The 24,122-nt window shown below is 44.3% G+C and overlaps 1 protein-coding gene across 4 annotated transcripts in view; it reads left to right on the top strand.

Annotated features, from left to right (window-relative positions):
* The first annotated feature begins 4,654 nt into the window (after positions 1–4,654).
* rbm10 (RNA binding motif protein 10) overlaps positions 4,655–24,122 on the top strand; it is an 80,594-nt gene continuing 61,126 nt past the window's right edge. For 3 of the 4 annotated variants that reach the window (XM_055932798.1, XM_055932797.1, XM_055932796.1), the window contains exons 1-5: positions 4,655–4,943; positions 6,456–6,536; positions 6,639–7,206; positions 23,260–23,460; positions 24,023–24,098. In XM_055932798.1, coding sequence (XP_055788773.1) covers positions 6,520–6,536; positions 6,639–7,206; positions 23,260–23,460; positions 24,023–24,098 — 862 coding nt within the window. In that variant the 5' untranslated portion in view covers positions 4,655–4,943; positions 6,456–6,519. Of the gene's footprint in view, positions 4,944–6,455; positions 6,537–6,638; positions 7,207–23,259; positions 23,461–24,022; positions 24,099–24,122 lie in introns of those variants that run through there. The other variant, XM_055932799.1, reaches the window with a different exon arrangement.

Below are 24,122 nucleotides of genomic sequence, written 5' to 3'. Positions count from 1 at the left end.
ATCACTTCTATGTTCGCTTCGAGGCAAGCAACACCGAGGCATGCATGAGAGCACCAGCTGTACCGGAAGACTGTGTGATCACGCTCTCCGCAGCCAATATGAGTAAGACCTTTAGACAGGTCAACATTCACAAGGCCGCAGAGCCAGAAGGATTACCAGGACGTGTACTGTGAGAATGCGCTGACCAACTAGCAAGTGTCTTCATTGACATTTTCAACCTCTCCCTGTCCGAGTCTGTAATACCAACATGTCTCAAGCAGACCACCATAGTCCCTGTGCCCAAGAACACTAAGATGACCTGCCTAAACGACTACTGACCAGTAGCACTAAAGTCTGTAGCCATGAAGTGCTTTGAAAGGCTGGTCACGGCTCACATCAACACCGTTATCCCAGAAACCCTAGACCCACTCCAATTTGCATACCACCCCAACAGATCAACAGATGATGCAGTCTATTGCACTCCACACTGCCCTTTCCTACCTGGACAAAAGGAACACCTATGTGAGAATGATATTCATTCACTACAGCTCAGCGTTCAACACCATAGTACCCTCAAAGCTCATCACTAAGCTAAGGACCCTGGGACTAAACACCTCCCTCTGCAACTGGATCCTGGACTTCCTGACGGGCCGCCCCCAGGTGGTAAGGGTAGGTAACAAAACATCTGCCACGCTGATCTTCAACACGGGGGCCCCTCAGGGGTGCGTGCTCAGTCCCCTCCTGTACTCCCTGTTCACTCATGACTGCACGGCCAGCCACAACTCCAACACCATCATTAAATTTGCCGATGACACAACAGTGGAAGGCATGATCACCGACAACAACGAGACAGCCTATAGGGAGGAGGTCAGAGACCTGGCCGTGTGGTGCCAGGACAACACCCTCTCCCTTAACATGATCAAGACAAAGGAGATGATTGTGGACTACAGGAAAAAGAGGACCGAACACACCCCCATTCTCATCGACGGGGCTGTAGTGGAGCGGGTCGAGAGCTGTAAGTTCCTTGGTGTCCACATCACCAACAAACTAACATGGTCCAAACACACCATGACAGTCGTGAAGCAGCACGACAAAACCTATTCCCCCTCAGGAGACTGAAAAGATTTGGCATGGGTCCTCAGATCCTCAAAAAGTTATACAGCTGCACCATCGAGAGCATCCTGACCGGTTGCATCACTGCCTGGTATGACAACTGCTCAGCCTCCGACCGCAAGGCACTACAGAGGGTAGTGCGAACGGCCCAGTACATCACCAGGACCAAGCTTCCTGCCATCCAGGACCTCTATACCAGGTTGTGTCAGAGGAAGGCCCTGAAAATTGTCAGACTCCTGCCACCCTAGTCATAGACTGTTCTCTCTGCTACCACACGGCAAGCGGTACCGGAGCGCCAAGTGTAGGTCCAAGAGGCTTCTAAACAGCTTCTACCCCCAAGCCATAAGACTCCTGAACATCTAGTCAAATGGCTACCCAGACTATTCACATTGCCTCCCCTCTCCACACCACTGCCACTCTCTGTTGTCATCGACGCATAGTCACTTTAATAGCTCTACCTACATGTACATACTACCTCAACTAACCGATGCCCCCGCACATTGACTCTGTACTGATATTACTACTGATATTACTATATTACTACTGATATTACTATATTACTACTGATATTACTATATTACTACTGATATTATTATATTATTACTGATATTACTATATTATTACTGATATTACTATATTACTACTGATATTACTATATTATTACTTATATTACTACTGATATTACTATATTACTACTGATATTATTACTGATATTACTATATTATTACTGATATTACTATATTACTAATATTACTATATTACTACTGATATTACTATATTATTACTTATTTTACTATATTACTACTGATATTACTATATTATTACTGATATTACTATATTACTACTGATATTACTATATTATTACTGATATTACTACTGATATTACTATATTATTACTGATGTTACTATATTACTACTGATATTACTATATTATTACGATATTACTACTGATATTACTTTATTACTACTTGTATTACTACTGATATTATTATATTATTACTGATATTACTATATTACTACTGATATTACTTTATTACTACTTATATTACTACTGATATTATTATATTATTACTGATATTACTATATTATTACTGATATTATTATATTACTACTGATATTACTATATAATTACTGATATTACTATATTACTACTGATATTACTATATTACTACTGATATTACTATATTACTACTGATATTACCATATTACAACTGATATTATATTACTGATATTACTATTGTAGCGACCCGCACAGACAGCTGTGTGTTATGTGTTAGGCTAGTAGATGGTTGTGTTCTACTGACCAGTACCCAGTGTTCGCGGGGTCCGACATGCCAATCAACCTGCTATCTGCCAATCACGGGAATGCCTGGAATGTTCTGATGCCGGGCATCCTGGCGGTTGGCGGAGTGGCGTGGAGGGGGGTTGGGCAGGGGGATGGAGCATTGGAAGTTAAGACCAGGTTTCGCCTTTGTTCTCCCCCTTTACATCTGGGCTTCACAAGAGAAGGTCACGATTGGCTTGTGGGTTATCTGTCATTTATTTGGCGTGTGCTACGGCCCAAACAGTAGCCTGTGTAAAGTTGGTTTAATAAACCGTCAATTCGCAAACTCAAGCCTCTGTCTGGACAATTGTTCATTTATGATCTTGTCAGGTCATTACACTATATTACTACTGATATTACTATATTACTACTGATATTACTATATTATTACTGATATTACTACTGATATTACTGATGCACATTTGTGGCCTGCTGGAGGTCATTTTGCAGGGCTCTGGCAGTGCACCTCCTTGCACAAAGGCGGAGGTAGCGGTCCTGCTGCTGGGTTGTTGCCCTCCTACGGCCTCCTCCACGTCTCCTGATGTACTGGCCTTTCTCCTGGTAGCGCCTCCATGCTCTGGACACTACGCTGACAGACACAGCAAACCTTTTTGCCACAGCTCGCATTGATGTGCCATCCTGGATGAACTGCACTACCTGAGCCACTTGTGTGGGTTGTAGACTCCGTCTCATGCTACCACTAGAGTGAAAGCACCGCCAGCATTCAAAAGTGACCAAAACATCAGCCAGGAAGCAAGGGACTGAGAAGTGGTCTGTGGTCACCACCTGCAGAACCATTCCTTTGTTGGGGGTGTCTTACTAATTGCCTATAATTTCCACCTTTTGTCTATTCCATTTGCACAACAGCATGTGAAATTTATTGTCAATCAGTGTTGCTTCCTAAGTGGACAGTTTGATTTCACAGAAGTGTGATTGACTTGGAGTTACATTGTGTTGTTTAAGTGTTCCCTTTATTTTTTTGAGCAGTGTATAATGTTGGGTAAAAACTTTACTGTTCTGTCTGCTTTTACTGAATTTGCAAAGCTAAAAAAAATGTTTTGTTAAAAATCTTGACTAAAAAGTAAATGATGTCTGAGAATAAGAAGCTTCAGTATTGAACACTGGTTTACTTGGTGTGGGGTTGGGATGACGATCTATTATATATTTGTACTATAAGACATTTGTGGATTTCTTTTGAAGGCTTTTCAAAATAAAGTAATTTTTAGGGTATTCAGGCTTGATTGTAATTTATTTCTTAGTTTTGACTGTGATGTGTTGGTTTGTTTCAGTACAGTGGGATGATTCAATGGTTTTTACCTGTTTTATGTTGTGGTGTGCAACAGTATTTTCTAACCAGTTAAAGGAGCCCCTACTTCAGGGATCAGCTAGATTCAGCCACAGAACGATTATATATATTTTTTAATGGATGGTCAGGGGGCCAGAACATAATGTAACGACCCTGGGTTTATAAGCGCGGAAATCGACTCTGCCGCTCGAGCATGCTTTTGCGGCACAGTCGATAGCGCGCCGGACCTCGGGCTAGGAGGTCGAGGGTTCGAGACCTGCTCTCTGCCTGTTTCATTACAATAATAACAAATAATTTGTAGACTGCAATTTGACCTAAAGCCCAAAGAGATATATTTGACTAAAACATAATTTCAAACTTTGCTTACATTTATATACGATCACATATCTCTCTCTATTATGCATGGGAATACTTTGGAACAGATTTCCAAAATAAAAATCACTTGGAACTGATTTGCTGGGGTTTTTACATTACTGTACAATATGTCCCCACCCCCTAAAAATGATGCTCGGAAAACTTGGGGGGACAACTAAAATCACAGGGAACCCAGCCCTACTGATTTGTGAGTAGGAATGTAATTCAAAATATTGCAATACATTGTAATATGTATGTAATATATTGTATTGTAATACAAAGTACAATGTAAGATGTCCTAGTACTTGCAAATGTAAGAGTAGCATGTAGCAGTGGCGACATTAAAAGCTGCATAGCACAGTCAAACAGGCAGACTAACTGAGGAGATTCTAAAATATTTTTTTTCTCCAGATTTATCATAATTATATTAATATAGATATCCTGTCCTGCTATTCCATGACAGTAGTTATAAGGACCTTAATTCACAGCCGTCCAATCATATTCACGGATAAAGTAATGTCGGCGCTGTGTACACCAATCGGATAGTCGAATCAACTATCAACATCCGCCTATGTACACTAAACGTAGCCATTTTCATTTGTGGACCCGAACTAGCTAGCTAACGCTATCACTCAGTACAAACCTGCATATGTAGCTAGCTAATGCTATCTCCCAGTACAAACCTGCATATGTAGCTAGCTAATGCTATCTCCCAGTACAAAGCTGCAGATGTAGCTAGCTAATGCTATCTCCCAGTACAAACCTGCAGATGTAGCTAGCTAATGCTATCTCCCAGTACAAACCTGCATATGTAGCTAGCTAGATCAATATCATTACACCAAGTCGTTTTACTTGAACTCGAGGAAGGTAAGATATTTATAATTTGCACAATAATGTCGAGTTTCTTATTTGTATTGTCAATTATTCTTTTCAACTGTTAATAAAGGCTGGTCCTAGAGCTCGTCGAGTTTACATTAGCTAACCAACTTCACCGCACTATCAGCTGACCGGGACTGAATAGTACTCGTTCTATTAACGTTTACTTTCTGTATTATGTTTGGAAGCAATACCGGCTATTTAGCTGCCGTTCATAATGATTACGTGTATCAGTGCACCGTTCAGACAGTGGTGGTTTCGTGTGTCGGACTATCGGTCATCTAGAAATGGTATTCCTCGGTGCCGGTGGGTCGATATTTACTGGCGGTCCATCGCGACTCTCTGGGCTGGAGTTGCCCACCCCTGCTCTAGAGATAGTAACAGACAACTCAGTGGAACTGTAAAATGGTCCGTCAAATATTAAGATAGTAGTACAAGATAAATACCAGTACTGTATATCTTTGCTATGTCTGTCTCTCACACCACCTTGGGGCTAAGGTGGAGAGAGGGAGTCATTCAAGGTATATGCAGGGGACAGAAAGGCAGCTGCCTGCCCAGTACTGTACTGTAGCTACCTACAGTAGATCGTCTTTCTATCAACCTGCCCAATATTATACTGTGGTGACAGTTGATTACTTATCTATACCACTCGAGGAGCAGTGACCTAAAGAGAAGCATCACATACACCAGTAACAGCATTAACAGCAGTAGTCTGTTATAACAGCGCATTACACTGAACAACCCGGCCTGGGTCACGATGTTACAGCAGTACTGGTAGCCAACCGCAGGTAGATAGACGATAGCTCGGTTCAGGTTGGCTGTCTGGCCAGTGTTGAACGACTGTCTGTTTGTTGGTGAAAGCTATCACTCCCTGTCTAAGAGGCCTCTATATTTAGAATCATACTCTATTCAACAGTCTTTTAGTAATTTAGGTCCCACGACGGACGGATGGTCTCTCTCTGACTCTAGGCCTGCTGTAACCTATAGCTAGAGGCTGCTTTCTACAGTCCCTCACCGTGGATAGCTGGCGGCTGAAACCACCGCATTTAAACATGGAAAGATGACCGGGAACATGGCCGAATATAAACAGTGTAGTTGTTTCTTCCGTAAGGCAATCAAACAACCGAAATGTCGCTATAGAGACAAAGTGGAGTCGCAATTCAACGGCTCAGACATGAGCCTACAGGCAATTACGGATATTACTGCACTGTTGGAGCTAGAAACACAAGCATTATGTATTACTGCACTGTTGGAGCTAGAAACACAAGCATTATATATTACTGAACTGTTGGAGCTAGAAACACAAGCGTTTCGCTGCAAATCTGTGTACGCTACCAATAAAATTAGATTTGATTTGATTTGGCTATTGGTCTCATTCACTGCCTGTACTGTAGCTGGCCTATCAACATGCCGCGGGCTAGGCCCTGTAGGTATGTCACCGTGTACCACTGTACCTAGCTAGCTGTCAGTTTTCATACTCTGTATGACTTTTGTGCGTTTCAGAGTGTGGAAATGCTGCGACTGTAGGAGAGGAGGAGGAGAGCGAACAGACAGTCAGTGGACCAGTATGCACTATGACAGAAGGTAAGTTATTTTCTATCTCTCTGAGTTTCTACTGTAGTCTCTTCTATACTTTAACCACCCCTCTCTCTGTCTCTCCATCTCTCCCTCTCTTCCCTCTAACAGAAGGGTGGGTCGGGGAGACTGCAACAGCTCCTCCGACAACGACTACCGCTACATGGACTACCGCGGCTACGGACAGGAAGAGGCGGAGCCGGGGTCAGGATATGACTTCAGAGCTGCCTCCGGCCACGGGGACCAAGCCGACCGACTGGCGTGCGTCCGGGAGTTCGCGACCCCGGGCCGTCTCCACGACAACCGGCCGGGGTTCCGTCAGACGCGTCGGGGAAGAGGGGAAGGGGGCGGTCCGGGTCGTGTGGGTAAAGGGTTACTATCATCCTGCCCCCCTCGATCCCAGGTCCTACTCCAGCCAGAGGTAGCCCTGCCCAGGCTGCAGAGAGAGGAGAGCGAAGAAGAGCAATACAGGAGAGACTTCCAGAGCTTCAGGCCTGGGTCCGAGGCCGGAGGAAGGGGGGGATACCCAGATAACCACACCTCTCACCCAGGGGAGAGAGAGAGAGAGGGAGACTGGGGGAGGATGGAAGGTGGAGGACAGGAGGATTACAACACCGTGAGAAGAGGACCAGGGGTGGAGAAGAGGTTCCCCAGAGGAGAAGGACTAGGGAAGAGAAAGGTGGGCCGCCTGCTACATCCACTGATTCAGGGGGAGGTGTATTTTACGATACTCAACCATATATAATAGACGGAAAACTAGAAAAGGACATTTTCTAAGCAAATTTGTGTGCTTGCTTCCACTGTCTTAATTTTTAAATTTTTTAATGGTAGTGGAATAAATAGCTTTTACTGCAGTAGTAGTAGTGTTGATGGTACTACTGTAGAAATAGTACTTTAGATTGTAGTAGCTAGTATCAGTAGTAGTGTTGATGGTACTACTGTAGAAATAGTACTTTAGATTGTAGTAGCTAGTATCAGTAGTAGTGTTGATGGTACTACTGTAGAAATAGTACTTTAGATTGTAGTAGCTAGTATCAGTAGTAGTGTTGATGGTACTACTGTAGAAATAGTACTTTAGATTGTAGTAGCTAGTATCAGTAGTAGTGTTGATGGTACTACTGTAGAAATAGTACTTTAGATTGTAGTAGCTAGTATCAGTAGTAGTGTTGATGGTACTACTGTAGAAATAGTACTTTAGATTGTAGTAGCTAGTATCAGTAGTAGTGTTGATGGTACTACTGTAGAAATAGTACTTTAGATTGTAGTAGCTAGTATCAGTAGTAGTGTTGATGGTACTACTGTAGAAATAGTACTTTAGATTGTAGTAGCTAGTATCAGTAGTAGTGTTGATGGTACTACTGTAGAAATAGTACTTTAGATTGTAGTAGCTAGTATCAGTAGTAGTGTTGATGGTACTACTGTAGAAATAGTACTTTAGATTGTAGTAGCTAGTATCAGTAGTAGTGTTGATGGTACTACTGTAGAAATAGTACTTTAGATTGTAGTAGCTAGTATCAGTAGTAGTGTTGATGGTACTACTGTAGAAATAGTACTTTAGATTGTAGTAGCTAGTATCAGTAGTAGTGTTGATGGTACTACTGTAGAAATAGTACTTTAGATTGTAGTAGCTAGTATCAGTAGTAGTGTTGATGGTACTACTGTAGAAATAGTACTTTAGATTGTAGTAGCTAGTATCAGTAGTAGTGTTGATGGTACTACTGTAGAAATAGTACTTTAGATTGTAGTAGCTAGTATCAGTAGTAGTGTTGATGGTACTACTGTAGAAATAGTACTTTAGATTGTAGTAGCTAGGATCAGTAGTAGTGTTGATGGTACTACTGTAGAAATAGTACTTTAGATTGTAGTAGCTAGGATCAGTAGTAGTGTTGATGGTACTACTGTAGAAATAGTACTTTAGATTGTAGTAGCTAGTATCAGTAGTAGTGTTGATGGTACTACTGTAGAAATAGTACTTTAGATTGTAGTAGCTAGTATCAGTAGTAGTGTTGATGGTACTACTGTAGAAATAGTACTTTAGATTGTAGTAGCTAGGATCAGTAGTAGTGTTGATGGTACTACTGTAGAAATAGTACTTTAGATTGTAGTAGCTAGTATCAGTAGTAGTGTTGATGGTACTACTGTAGAAATAGTACTTTAGATTGTAGTAGCTAGTATCAGTAGTAGTGTTGATGGTACTACTGTAGAAATAGTACTTTAGATTGTAGTAGCTAGTATCAGTAGTAGTGTTGATGGTACTACTGTAGAAATAGTACTTTAGATTGTAGTAGCTAGTATCAGTAGTAGTGTTGATGGTACTACTGTAGAAATAGTACTTTAGATTGTAGTAGCTAGTATCAGTAGTAGTGTTGATGGTACTACTGTAGAAATAGTACTTTAGATTGTAGTAGCTAGTATCAGTAGTAGTGTTGATGGTACTACTGTAGAAATAGTACTTTAGATTGTAGTAGCTAGGATCAGTAGTAGTGTTGATGGTACTACTGTAGAAATAGTACTTTAGATTGTAGTAGCTAGGATCAGTAGTAGTGTTGATGGTACTACTGTAGAAATAGTACTTTAGATTGTAGTAGCTAGGATCAGTAGTAGTGTTGATGGTACTACTGTAGAAATAGTACTTTAGATTGTAGTAGCTAGGATCAGTAGTAGTGTTGATGGTACTACTGTAGAAATAGTACTTTAGATTGTAGTAGCTAGGATCAGTAGTAGTGTTGATGGTACTACTGTAGAAATAGTACTTTAGATTGTAGTAGCTAGTATCAGTAGTAGTGTTGATGGTACTACTGTAGAAATAGTACTTTAGATTGTAGTAGCTAGTATCAGTAGTAGTGTTGATGGTACTACTGTAGAAATAGTACTTTAGATTGTAGTAGCTAGTATCAGTAGTAGTGTTGATGGTACTACTGTAGAAATAGTACTTTAGATTGTAGTAGCTAGGATCAGTAGTAGTGTTGATGGTACTACTGTAGAAATAGTACTTTAGATTGTAGTAGCTAGTATCAGTAGTAGTGTTGATGGTACTACTGTAGAAATAGTACTTTAGATTGTAGTAGCTAGTATCAGTAGTAGTGTTGATGGTACTACTGTAGAAATAGTACTTTAGATTGTAGTAGCTAGGATCAGTAGTAGTGTTGATGGTACTACTGTAGAAATAGTACTTTAGATTGTAGTAGCTAGTATCAGTAGTAGTGTTGATGGTACTACTGTAGAAATAGTACTTTAGATTGTAGTAGCTAGGATCAGTAGTAGTGTTGATGGTACTACTGTAGAAATAGTACTTTAGATTGTAGTAGCTAGGATCAGTAGTAGTGTTGATGGTACTACTGTAGAAATAGTACTTTAGATTGTAGTAGCTAGTATCAGTAGTAGTGTTGATGGTACTACTGTAGAAATAGTACTTTAGATTGTAGTAGCTAGTATCAGTAGTAGTGTTGATGGTACTACTGTAGAAATAGTACTTTAGATTGTAGTAGCTAGTATCAGTAGTAGTGTTGATGGTACTACTGTAGAAATAGTACTTTAGATTGTAGTAGCTAGTATCAGTAGTAGTGTTGATGGTACTACTGTAGAAATAGTACTTTAGATTGTAGTAGCTAGTATCAGTAGTAGTGTTGATGGTACTACTGTAGAAATAGTACTTTAGATTGTAGTAGCTAGTATCAGTAGTAGTGTTGATGGTACTACTGTAGAAATAGTACTTTAGATTGTAGTAGCTAGGATCAGTAGTAGTGTTGATGGTACTACTGTAGAAATAGTACTTTAGATTGTAGTAGCTAGGATCAGTAGTAGTGTTGATGGTACTACTGTAGAAATAGTACTTTAGATTGTAGTAGCTAGTATCAGTAGTAGTGTTGATGGTACTACTGTAGAAATAGTACTTTAGATTGTAGTAGCTAGTATCAGTAGTAGTGTTGATGGTACTACTGTAGAAATAGTACTTTAGATTGTAGTAGCTAGTATCAGTAGTAGTGTTGATGGTACTACTGTAGAAATAGTACTTTAGATTGTAGTAGCTAGGATCAGTAGTAGTGTTGATGGTACTACTGTAGAAATAGTACTTTAGATTGTAGTAGCTAGTATCAGTAGTAGTGTTGATGGTACTACTGTAGAAATAGTACTTTAGATTGTAGTAGCTAGGATCAGTAGTAGTGTTGATGGTACTACTGTAGAAATAGTACTTTAGATTGTAGTAGCTAGGATCAGTAGTAGTGTTGATGGTACTACTGTAGAAATAGTACTTTAGATTGTAGTAGCTAGGATCAGTAGTAGTGTTGATGGTACTACTGTAGAAATAGTACTTTAGATTGTAGTAGCTAGGATCAGTAGTAGTGTTGATGGTACTACTGTAGAAATAGTACTTTAGATTGTAGTAGCTAGGATCAGTAGTAGTGTTGATGGTACTACTGTAGAAATAGTACTTTAGATTGTAGTAGCTAGGATCAGTAGTAGTGTTGATGGTACTACTGTAGAAATAGTACTTTAGATTGTAGTAGCTAGGATCAGTAGTAGTGTTGATGGTACTACTGTAGAAATAGTACTTTAGATTGTAGTAGCTAGGATCAGTAGTAGTGTTGATGGTACTACTGTAGAAATAGTACTTTAGATTGTAGTAGCTAGGATCAGTAGTAGTGTTGATGGTACTACTGTAGAAATAGTACTTTAGATTGTAGTAGCTAGGATCAGTAGTAGTGTTGATGGTACTACTGTAGAAATAGTACTTTAGATTGTAGTAGCTAGGATCAGTAGTAGTGTTGATGGTACTACTGTAGAAATAGTACTTTAGATTGTAGTAGCTAGGATCAGTAGTAGTGTTGATGGTACTACTGTAGAAATAGTACTTTAGATTGTAGTAGCTAGTATCAGTAGTAGTGTTGATGGTACTACTGTAGAAATAGTACTTTAGATTGTAGTAGCTAGTATCAGTAGTAGTGTTGATGGTACTACTGTAGAAATAGTACTTTAGATTGTAGTAGCTAGGATCAGTAGTAGTGTTGATGAAGGTCATGGAATTTTGGATGATGTTTATTGGCCAGTCAAATGGCCAATAAAGGTCTCCTTAATAACCGCTCAAATCTGTATTTATTTTACACATTTTCTCCTCTCCTTGATTCCTGACTGCATGTGCTGCCATACAACTAGAATGAATAGAATGGGCGTCCCCATTCAACTCAATGATGGCATAATGGGTGGACTAGTGTCCCCATTCAACTCAATGATGGCATAATGGGTGGACTAGTGTCCCCATTCAAATCAATGATGGCATAATGGGTGGGCTAGTGTCCCCATTCAACTCAATGATGGCATAATGGGTGGGCTAGTGTCCCCATTCAACTCAATGATGGCATAATGGGTGGACTAGTGTCCTAATTCAACTCAATGATGTCATAATGGGTGGACTGGTGTCCTAATTCAACTCAATGATGTCATAATGGGTGGACTGGTGTCCTAATTCAACTCAATGATGTCATAATGGGTGGACTGGTGTCCTAATTCAACTCAATGATGTCATAATGGGTGGACTGGTGTCCATTGCGAGTGTACCCATAGGAGCAAGGCAGGAAGTAAAAGCAGGAAGTGTACCCATCGATATGCCCTGTGATTTGTTGATTAAACTCAACTGACATCACAAATGAGCCACATCAGTTAAAACGACTTATGGCTGGGGGCAGTATTGAGTAGCTTGGATGAATAAGGTGCCCAGAGTAAACTGCCTGCTACTCAGGCCCAGAAGCTAAGATATGCATATTATTCATATATTTGGATAGAAAACACTCTGAAGTTTCTAAAACTGTTTGAATGATGTTTGTGAGTATAACAGAACTCATATGGCAGGCAAAAACCTGAGAGAAAATCCAACCAGGAAGTGGGAAATCTGAGGTTTGTAGTTTTTCAAGTCATTGCCTATCAAATATACAGTGTCTATGGGGTCATATTGCACTTCCAAAGGCTTCCACTAGATGTCAACAGTCTTTAGAACCTTGTTTCAGGCTTCTACTGTGAAGGATGAGGGAATTAGAGCTGTTTCAATCAGGTGTCTGGCAGAGTGCCATGAGATCACTCAGGAGCGCCCCCGTGAGAGGTAGCTGCGTTCCTTCTCCTTTCTGAAGACAAAGGAATTCTCCGGTTGAAACATTATTGAAGATTTATGATAAAAACATCCTAAAGATTGATTCTATACATCGTTTGACATGTTTCTAAGAACTGTAATGGAATTTTTTGACTTTTCGTCTGGACTAAGTGTGCCTGCGCGTCGTGATTTTGGATTTTTTGAACTAAACGCACAAACAAAAAGGGATTCCTGGGAGTGCATTCTGATGAAGATCATCAAAGGTAAGTGAATATTTATAATGCTATTTCTGCATTGGTAAATTCATCAGTTATTCTGCTCTCTGGTACTACTCAGATGAGAGTGCTCTGAAATCAGAGTAGATAGACACAGAGAATTTACGAACTCGCCCCCCTAAACGTTCAATATGCAGTTGGATATACAGCGAAGTTGCTCATTGGTTGTTGGAAATAACATTAATGTTTCATGACAACATGTGGCGCCCAGAAAATAGAATTAGAAGTATAACAAATTCACAAACAGACATTTTAGCTCTTATCTAGGCAATATATTGAATTTTGAGGTTTAAAACTCAAAGCTAAGACTGTTTTTTGTGGTTGGAATTGCGTTTATGCATTTAGTTTGAGATTTTAGACGAGAGCTAGCCACTTTTAACAGACCGTTGCATAGCAACCGGATACCGACGTCCGTGATCACGCTTGTAGATGATGTCATGGCGACGTTGACTAGCTACATCGTCGGGTCGAACGGTCGTCTCACGCTGAACCGAGCACGCCTCTGTTGTAACTTTAATGTGTTACAGAGTTAATGTTTAAGTTAATTCATTGAGCTGTATCTAAAGATATTTCTTTACAGTTATTTACGTATGTAATTGTATTGGTTAGTATTGAATTACGCTTTTGACTGCAAGTTCCAGAATGCCTTGCGACAGGAAGTAGAGAGTGAACGCGCTAGTTAAGTGCAATTAACAGGTGATTGATGGCTCCTTTGCGCTAGCATCTTACAGGCATTGCTCTGTAGAATCTAAAGTTGTTAAATGTAACGTGATCAAGTATTCAAACTAAAAGAAGCTTTCATATCAAACCCGACGTCCCGAGTCATTACTTTGAAGATAGTTATTCTATACCCTCATGCCGTCAAATCAAAGGCGCTCCTTCGATATAAAGTAGTTTTTTTGATGAAAATGAAGACGTGTCAATTTGCCACTTTTCCACGAGGGTTGGATTAATTACATATGTTCTAGACCCCGCCCTGTTTGTTTTCGCAAACGTTCCTGGAAGTGTTGTGATGTTGCATCTCTGGGGTTTAGAAACTCTTTGCCAAAAGTGTGTTTTGTGGAGAGTTCCAATATTTGCATAATCGTTTTGATTGGCGGATAGCAGTGAGGGTTATTGAATCAGTATCAAATCATCTGTTCTCCTCAAGCTCATTCATGATAGAATGTTTCCTAATTTGAAGATGGGTAGAAAGGCCCGTGTCTTTTGCATATGACACGGAGTACAGGGAGGAGAATGTTACCGGAAGAGACTGGTACTTCAGTCAGCTGTTCCTTATAACCCTCCCGTTGTCCTTCTATTATGCCTAGCACACAGTGTCCCCCCCCCCCCCGGGTCACTCTGTCCCGTCTTGGCTAAAGGCCCAGTGGGCACAAGTGTGACAGTATGGGTGTGAACAGCCTTTGCAGATGTATTTCTTACACCTGCAGCACGCTGTGTGTGTCTTGGCGTCCTTCTTGGGTGGGCAGACCTGACACCTCTTCCTCTTACTCGCCCCCAGCGGGGCGGCCGGGGCGGCGGCGGCCGGGCCGGCGGCTCGCTCGCGGGCCTGCGGACGAGCCTCGGCGGATACACGCTCGCCCCGTATGACTTTGACAAGTGCGGACGCGGCTTCGGTGCGGGGGAGACGCTGCCTTCTTTGGATCAAGGGCTTCACGAGCGCCTTTCCGAGCTGCTCCAGGAACACCCTCCTCTTGTTCCGCTTCCCGGGCATCCAGTCGGGGTTGATCTCTCGCCATATGACAAAGGCGTTGTAGGAGGACACGTCGAGGATGTTGTGGAAGATGACCAGGGGCCAGCGGGCGGTCATCCGTCTGCAGCTGTAGGTCCCGACCACCTTGTCTAGGTTGTCCACGCCGCCCTTGTTGCAGTTGTAGTCTAGGATGAGGGCCGGCTTCCGGTCTCGGCGATCGCTGACGTCGGGCTCCGCGTGCCGCGTGCTCAGAAGCAGCACGTTCTTATTTCTCTTTGCCAGGTAGGACACTAGAGTGGCGGTGGGCGTGAAGGCGAACCTGGAGGACGAGACCTGTCTGCCCTTGGACTGGAGCAGCGCGGGAGGGAGCTCGGGCTTGTTCTTTCGCACCGTGCCCACCATGGTGAGGTTCCTCTCGAGGAGCCGCTGCCCGAGTTCGTAGGAGGTGAAGAAATTGTCACACGTGACGTTGTGACCGGCCGGCAGTCCCTCGGTCAGATCGAGGACGACGCGCGCGCCCTGGTTCTTCTCGGGGCATCCGCCGGCCGCCTTGCCGGTGTACACTTGCATCTTCCAAGCGTAGCTGGACTTGGCGTCGCAGGCCACCCACGACTTGATGCCGTATTTGGCCGGCTTGCTGGGAATGTACTGTCGGAAAGGACAGCGTCCTTGAGGGGAGGGAGAGGAGAGGGAGAGGAGAGGGAGAGGAGAGGGAGAGGAAATTAGCAGGAGATTAGCAGCGTCATGAGTTACCGGCTCACCATCGGGGCGCACTGCGTTTACGTTACACGCAGCCGCCGCCGCCGCCCGTGCCACTGCCCATTGCTACTGCTGCCCATTGCTACTACTGCCGATTGCTACCGCTGCCCGTGCTACTACACGTACATACACAGATACATTGACTGCTACCGCTCTCTATGCACAGATACATAGACTGCCCGTGCTCTCTACGCCACGCGTACATACGCAGATACATTGACTGCTACCGCTCTCTATGCACAGATACATAGACTGCCCGTGCTCTCTATGCCACGCGTACAAACACAGATACATAGACTGCCCGTGCTCTCTACGCTACGCGTACGTACACAGATGCATAGACGGTACCTCTGAACGGGACCAGTTGTTCGTCCACCGTCACTTCGGGCCCCGGGTTGTAGAGGGCCTGCAGCCGCTCCTCCCACAGGTCCCACACCTCTCTCACGGCCGCCAGTCTGTCGGTGGCGAGTCTCGCGGGTCTCGACTGGCGGTCGTCGAATCGCAGCAGCTTCGAGTACTTGTGAAACGCCTTGAGCGGCATGGTGGCGCGGAACACGGTCCTGCCGCTCTCGGCGTCCCACAGGCTGGCCGCGGCCTCGCCTCGGGACCTGTAGACGCCGGCTAGGATCAGCAGCCCTACGTAGGCGCGCAGGTCGGTGGAGTCCATGGGTCGCCAGCCGTCTCCGTATTTTCTCACCCCCTGCAGATTGGTCATGTCCACGATGATCCTTTCTATCGCCGGTGTGACAAACAGCCGGAAGGCGGACTCGATGTCGAGCGCTCGCGACGCGGCGTAGGCCGTGGGGCCCGGCGTCACGGCGGGGCAGGGCGGGCGGATGGCGCGGGGTCGGTCCGGGCCGCGATAGGCCGCGGAGGACCATTTGATTTTGCCGTTTTTCGACAGCAACGTCTCCCTTTCTCGCTCTGGCTCTCTGGCTCTGTCTGGCTCTCTGTCTCGCTCTCGGGCAGCGGCCGCGTCTCCCTCCGGCTCTTCCTCCGGCTCTTCCTCCGGCTCTTCCTCCGAAGAGGAGCACGACCGCGAGGCCGAGTCGTCTTCGTAGTCGTCCGCGTCGCGCTCGGGGTTGTATTCCTCACCGTCTTCATCTTCCGAAACGTCCTCCTCTTCGGAATCGCAGTAGTCTTCTTCGTCTTCTTGGTCGACGCTGGAGGATATCTGTTCCAGGACCTGAGCCGCGCTGAAACCGGGACTGCGAGGCGTCGTAGGCGGAGGCAACACGCTCGGCGGGGTCGTATTCCTCGTCGCCGTCGTCCTCGTCGTTGTCCTCATCATCGTCCTCATCTTGTTCTTCTTGTTGTTGTTGTTGTTGTTGTTCTTGTTCTTGTTGTTGTTGTTCTTGTTCATCTTCTTCCTGACAATATTAGTAGGCTCTCTACGTCCTGCTTACTGTCGTAGGCGGAGGGCTCACGCTCGGCGGGGTCGTATTCCTCCTCGTCGTCGTCCTCGTCGTCGTCCTCTTCTTCTTCTTCTTCTTCTTCCTGACAATATTAGTAGCCTCTCTACGCCCTGCTACGGTGGCCACGTGAATGGGACGAGGCACGCGAATGGACGAGGCGCGTGGTCGGCCCTGCCTGCTCCTTCGGCCCTTCGCCCCTTCGGCCCTTCGGCCCTTGGCCCCTTCGGTCCTTCGGCCCTTGGCCCCTTCGGTCCCATCCGGGACGCTCGGCTGGCCTACCCGCGTGATAGCACCGAGGTCGTGCACAGAGTTGGTGGGGACAACTGGTCCCTGCCGGGGTCACTCCGACCCGGCCCAGACAGAGGGGAACAACTCCTAACACAGGCCCCGGGTCACTCCGACCCGGCTCAGACAGGGGTAGGAGGGGAGGGTTTACAACATACACCTTGCTAACGCCGCAGGGGTCACTCTGACCCCAGGCCCCCGGAACAGAGGGGAACAACTCATAACGCAGGGCTTACAACAGGGCTCGGGTCAATGTGACCTGGCCCAGACAGGGGTAGGAGGGTTACAACATACACCTTGCTAAACGCTGCCGGGGTCTCTCTAACCCACACAGACACTGGGAATCGACTCGGAACGCTGGCCGGTGGTCACTCTGTCCCGCCGAGGCAAGGGGAAGGTTGTCTAACAACAGCCATACCCGAAAGGCACAATTTCCACAACCAAGGGAAAGTAGTTTGTAGGGGGGCGTTTTTAGATTCGATATCCAAACTCACACGGGGCCCAAGGGCCCGTTGGGGGCAGACACGCCGTATTCGACACAGGCCCTTGCCCGGAATGTTGAGAGTGTCAATTTTGGGGCAGGACCTTTTACTAGTATCCAGCAGGTGGTGGTGTTGGGTCACTGTGACCCCGGCCTGCCAGGGTCTCTCTGACCCACACAGACACGGGGGAAGCGACAGGTGACGCTGCCGAGGGTCACTCTGACCCCTCTGACGTCACTATGACCCCGCCCACACAGGGGCAGGGGCAGGAGGGTTACAACATACACCTTGCTAACGCCGCCGGGGTCACTCTGACCCCTCTGACGTCACTATGACCCCGCCCACACAGGGGCAGGAGGGTTACAACATACACCTTGCTAACGCTGCCGGGGTCACTCCGACCCACACACAGACACGGGCAATCAACTCGGATCTGCCCGGGGTCGCTCTGACCCGCCGAGACAACGGGAGGGTTATTATACAGTATACACACTGAGTGGACAAAACATTAGGAACACCTTCCTAATATGGAGTTGTACCCCGTTTGTCCTCAGAACGGCATCAATTCGTCGGGGCATGGGATTCTACAAGGTGTCGAAAGCGTTCCACAGGAATGCTGGCCCTCGTTGACTCCAAAGCTTCCCACAGTTGTGTCAAGTTGGCTGGATGTCCTTTGGGTGGTGGACCATTCTTGATACACATCGGGAAACTGTTGAGTGTGAAAACGCCAGCAGCATTGCAGTTCTTAACACAAACCGGTGCACCTGTTACCTACTACCATATTCACCTGGTCAGTCTGTCATGGGAAAAAGGGGTGTTCCTAATGATTTGTTCACTTAGTGTGTGTATATATGTTGGAACATTACTGCAGGGGACTTGCTTCCATTCAGCCACAAGAGCATTAGTGAGGTCGAGAACTAATGTTAGGCGATTAGGCCTGGCTCGCCGTTCTGCGTTCCAATTCATGCCAAAGGTTTTCGATGGGGTTGACACAAGAGGGCTGTGCAGGCCAGTCAAGTTCTTCCACACCGATCTCGACAAACCAGTTCTGTATGGACCTCGCTTTTTGCACGGGGGCATTATCGTGCTGAAACAGGAAAGGGCCTTCCCCAAACTGTTGCCACAAAGTTGGAAGCACAGAATCATCCAGAATGTCATTGTTTGCTGTAGAAGGAAGGTGAAGTTTTGTCCCAAGTCTGAGGTTCTGAGCGCTCTGGAGCAGGTTTTCATCAAGGATCTCTCTGTACTTTGCTCCGTTCATCTTTCCCTCAGTCTTGACGAGTGTCCCAGTCCCTGCCGCTGAAAAACATCCCCACAGCATGATGTTGCCACCACCATGCTTCACCGTAGGGATGGTGCCAGGTTTCCTACAGAGGTGACGCTTGTCATTCAGGCCAAATAGTTCAATCTTGGTTTCATCAGACCAGAGAATCTTGTTTCTCATGGTCAGAGTCTTTAGGTGCTTTTTGGCAAACTCCAAGCGGGCTGTCATGCCTTTTACTGAGGAGTGGTTTCTGTCTGGCCACTCTATTGTAAAGGCCTGATTGGTGGAGTGCTGCAGAGATGGTTGTCCTTCTGGAAGGTTCTCTCATCTCCACAGAGGAACTCTAGAATTCTGTCAGAGTGACCATCGGGTTCTTGGTCACCTCCCTGACCAAGGCCCTTCTCCCCTGATTGCTCAGTTTGGCCAGGCGGCCAGCTCCAGGAAGAGTCTTGGTGGTTCCAAACTTCTTCCATTTATGAATGATGGAGACCACTGTGTTCTTGGGGACCTTCAATGCTGCAGAAATGTTTTGGTACCCTTCCCCAGATCTGTGCCTCGACACAATCCTGTCTCAGAGCTCTACAGACAATTCCTTCAAACTAATAGCTTGGTTTTTGCTCTGACATGCACTGTCAGCTGTGGGACCTTATATAGACAGGTGTGTGCCTTTCCAAATCATGTTCAATCAATTGAATTTACCACAGGTGGACTCCAATCAAGTTGTAGAAACATCTCAAGGATGATCAATAGAAACAGGATGCACCTGAGCTCAATTTCTAGTCTCACAGCAAAGGGTCTGAATAATTATGTAAATACCGGATGTCTGATTTTTATGTTTAATAACTAACCGTTGGTTATACGGTAATAGTACCAGCCCGGTAGTAGTGACTGTAGTAGAAGGTAGTAGTGACTGTAGTAGTGACTGTAGTAGAAGGTAGTAGTGACTGTAGTAGTGACTGTAGTAGAAGGTAGTAGTGACTGTAGTAGAAGTAACCCTTTATGTTTAATAACTAACCGTTGGTTATACGGTAATAGTACCAGCCCGGTAGTAGTGACTGTAGTAGAAGGTAGTAGTGACTGTAGTAGTGACTGTAGTAGAAGGTAGTAGTGACTGTAGTAGAAGTAACCCTTTATGTTTAATAACTAACCGTTGGTTATACGGTAATAGTACCAGCCCGGTAGTAGTGACTGTAGTAGAAGGTAGTAGTGACTGTAGTAGTGACTGTAGTAGAAGGTAGTAGTGACTGTAGTAGAAGTAACCCTTTATGTTTAATAACTAACCGTTGGTTATACGGTAATAGTACCAGCCCGGTAGTAGTGACTGTAGTAGAAGGTAGTAGTGACTGTAGTAGTGACTGTAGTAGAAGGTAGTAGTGACTGTAGTAGAAGTAACCCTTTATGTTTAATAACTAACCGTTGGTTATACGGTAATAGTACCAGCCCGGTAGTAGTGACTGTAGTAGAAGGTAGTAGTGACTGTAGTAGTGACTGTAGTAGAAGGTAGTAGTGACTGTAGTAGAAGTAACCCTTTATGTTTAATAACTAATCGTTGGTTATACGGTAATAGTACCAGCCCGGTAGTAGTGACTGTAGTAGAAGGTAGTAGTGACTGTAGTAGTGACTGTAGTAGAAGGTAGTAGTGACTGTAGTAGAAGTAACCCTTTATGTTTAATAACTAACCGTTGGTTATACGGTAATAGTACCAGCCCGGTAGTAGTGACTGTAGTAGAAGGTAGTAGTGACTGTAGTAGTGACTGTAGTAGAAGGTAGTAGTGACTGTAGTAGAAGTAACCCTTTATGTTTAATAACTAACCGTTGGTTATACGGTAATAGTACCAGCCCGGTAGTAGTGACTGTAGTAGAAGGTAGTAGTGACTGTAGTAGTGACTGTAGTAGAAGGTAGTAGTGACTGTAGTAGAAGTAACCCTTTATGTTTAATAACTAACCGTTGGTTATACGGTAATAGTACCAGCCCGGTAGTAGTGACTGTAGTAGAAGGTAGTAGTGACTGTAGTAGTGACTGTAGTAGAAGGTAGTAGTGACTGTAGTAGAAGTAACCCTTTATGTTTAATAACTAACCGTTGGTTATACGGTAATAGTACCAGCCCGGTAGTAGTGACTGTAGTAGAAGGTAGTAGTGACTGTAGTAGTGACTGTAGTAGAAGGTAGTAGTGACTGTAGTAGAAGTAACCCTTTATGTTTAATAACTAACCGTTGGTTATACGGTAATAGTACCAGCCCGGTAGTAGTGACTGTAGTAGAAGGTAGTAGTGACTGTAGTAGTGACTGTAGTAGAAGGTAGTAGTGACTGTAGTAGAAGTAACCCTTTATGTTTAATAACTAACCGTTGGTTATACGGTAATAGTACCAGCCCGGTAGTAGTGACTGTAGTAGAAGGTAGTAGTGACTGTAGTAGTGACTGTAGTAGAAGGTAGTAGTGACTGTAGTAGAAGGTAGTAGTGACTGTAGTAGTGACTGTAGTAGAAGGTAGTAGTGACTGTAGTAGAAGTAACCCTTTATGTTTAATAACTAACCGTTGGTTATACGGTAATAGTACCAGCCCGGTAGTAGTGACTGTAGTAGAAGGTAGTAGTGACTGTAGTAGTGACTGTAGTAGAAGGTAGTAGTGACTGTAGTAGAAGTAACCCTTTATGTTTAATAACTAACCGTTGGTTATACGGTAATAGTACCAGCCCGGTAGTAGTGACTGTAGTAGAAGGTAGTAGTGACTGTAGTAGAAGGTAGTAGAAGGTAGTAGTGACTGTAGTAGAAGTAACCCTTTATGTTTAATAACTAACCGTTGGTTATACGGTAATAGTACCAGCCCGGTAGTAGTGACTGTAGTAGAAGGTAGTAGTGACTGTAGTAGTGACTGTAGTAGAAGGTAGTAGTGACTGTAGTAGAAGTAACCCTTTATGTTTAATAACTAACCGTTGGTTATACGGTAATAGTACCAGCCCGGTAGTAGTGACTGTAGTAGAAGTAACCCTTTATGTTTAATAACTAACCGTTGGTTATACGGTAATAGTACCAGCCCGGTAGTAGTGACTGTAGTAGTGACTGTAGTAGAAGGTAGTAGTGACTGTAGTAGAAGTAACCCTTTATGTTTAATAACTAACCGTTGGTTATACGGTAATAGTACCAGCCCGGTAGTAGTGACTGTAGTAGAAGGTAGTAGTGACTGTAGTAGTGACTGTAGTAGAAGGTAGTAGTGACTGTAGTAGAAGTAACCCTTTATGTTTAATAACTAACCGTTGGTTATACGGTAATAGTACCAGCCCGGTAGTAGTGACTGTAGTAGAAGGTAGTAGTGACTGTAGTAGTGACTGTAGTAGAAGGTAGTAGTGACTGTAGTAGAAGTAACCCTTTATGTTTAATAACTAACCGTTGGTTATACGGTAATAGTACCAGCCCGGTAGTAGTGACTGTAGTAGAAGGTAGTAGTGACTGTAGTAGTGACTGTAGTAGAAGGTAGTAGTGACTGTAGTAGAAGTAACCCTTTATGTTTAATAACTAACCGTTGGTTATACGGTAATAGTACCAGCCCGGTAGTAGTGACTGTAGTAGAAGGTAGTAGTGACTGTAGTAGTGACTGTAGTAGAAGGTAGTAGTGACTGTAGTAGAAGTAACCCTTTATGTTTAATAACTAACCGTTGGTTATACGGTAATAGTACCAGCCCGGTAGTAGTGACTGTAGTAGAAGTAACCCTTTATGTTTAATAACTAACCGTTGGTTATACGGTAATAGTACCAGCCCGGTAGTAGTGACTGTAGTAGTGACTGTAGTAGAAGGTAGTAGTGACTGTAGTAGAAGTAACCCTTTATGTTTAATAACTAACCGTTGGTTATACGGTAATAGTACCAGCCCGGTAGTAGTGACTGTAGTAGAAGGTAGTAGTGACTGTAGTAGTGACTGTAGTAGAAGGTAGTAGTGACTGTAGTAGAAGTAACCCTTTATGTTTAATAACTAACCGTTGGTTATACGGTAATAGTACCAGCCCGGTAGTAGTGACTGTAGTAGAAGTAACCCTTTATGTTTAATAACTAACCGTTGGTTATACGGTAATAGTACCAGCCCGGTAGTAGTGACTGTAGTAGAAGTAACCCTTTATGTTTAATAACTAACCGTTGGTTATACGGTAATAGTACCAGCCCGGTAGTAGTGACTGTAGTAGAAGGTAGTAGTGACTGTAGTAGTGACTGTAGTAGAAGGTAGTAGTGACTGTAGTAGAAGTAACCCTTTATGTTTAATAACTAACCGTTGGTTATACGGTAATAGTACCAGCCCGGTAGTAGTGACTGTAGTAGAAGGTAGTAGTGACTGTAGTAGTGACTGTAGTAGAAGGTAGTAGTGACTGTAGTAGAAGTAACCCTTTATGTTTAATAACTAACCGTTGGTTATACGGTAATAGTACCAGCCCGGTAGTAGTGACTGTAGTAGAAGTAACCTATGACTCTGGTACTTCTATCTCCATAGAGTTTCTCTATGGGTTGTCCCGGTGAGGACCGTGAGGGTCCTGGGTTCCTAGGGGGCCCAGATCCCACCTCATCCTCCTCCTCTTCCTGTATAGAGCACCCAGTTCAGATGGACTACAGACCAGACGTCCTGCACCTCAACCAGAGACCCTCCAACATCATCATGCTACGCATGCTGCCACCCAACGCAACCGCCAACGAGGTGTGTGTGTGTGTGTCCATATGATGAAATGTGGTTTATGTGTGCTATCATTGAGGTGTGTGTGTGTGTGTGTGTGTGTGTGTGTGTGTGTGTGTGTGTGTGTGTGTGTGTGTGTGTGTGTGTGTGTGTCCATATGATGAAATGTGGTTTATGTGTGCTATCATTGAGGTGTGTGTGTGTGTGTGTGTGTGTGTGTCTGTGTGTGTGTGTGTGTGTGTGTGTGTGTGTGTGTGTGTGTGTGTGTGTGTGTGTGTGTCCATATGATGAAATGTGGTTTGGTTTATGTGTGCTATCATTGAGGTGTGTGTGTGTGTGTGTGTGTGTGTGTGTGTGTGTGTGTCTGTGTCTGTGTCTGTGTCTGTGTCTGTGTGTGTCTGTGTCTGTGTCTGTGTCTGTGTCTGTGTCTGTGTCTGTGTCTGTGTCTGTGTCTGTGTCTGTGTCTGTGTCTGTGTCTGTGTCTGTGTCTGTGTCTGTGTCTGTGTCTGTGTCTGTGTCTGTGTCTGTGTCTGTGTCTGTGTCTGTGTGTGTGTGTGTGTGTGTGTGTGTGTGTGTGTGTGTGTAGATCCGTGCCCAGCTTCAGGACCAGGGGATTGACCCAACAGAGGTTGTGATTCGCCTGATGACAAACAAGTCTTCAGGTGAGACTGACATACTGATCTCCT

This window comes from Salvelinus fontinalis, chromosome 8 (assembly GCF_029448725.1).
Source record: "Salvelinus fontinalis isolate EN_2023a chromosome 8, ASM2944872v1, whole genome shotgun sequence".
NCBI classification, from domain to species: Eukaryota; Metazoa; Chordata; class Actinopteri; order Salmoniformes; family Salmonidae; genus Salvelinus; species Salvelinus fontinalis.
Note: the sequence above shows the minus strand (reverse complement) of the source record. Positions and strands in the feature narration are given on the sequence as shown.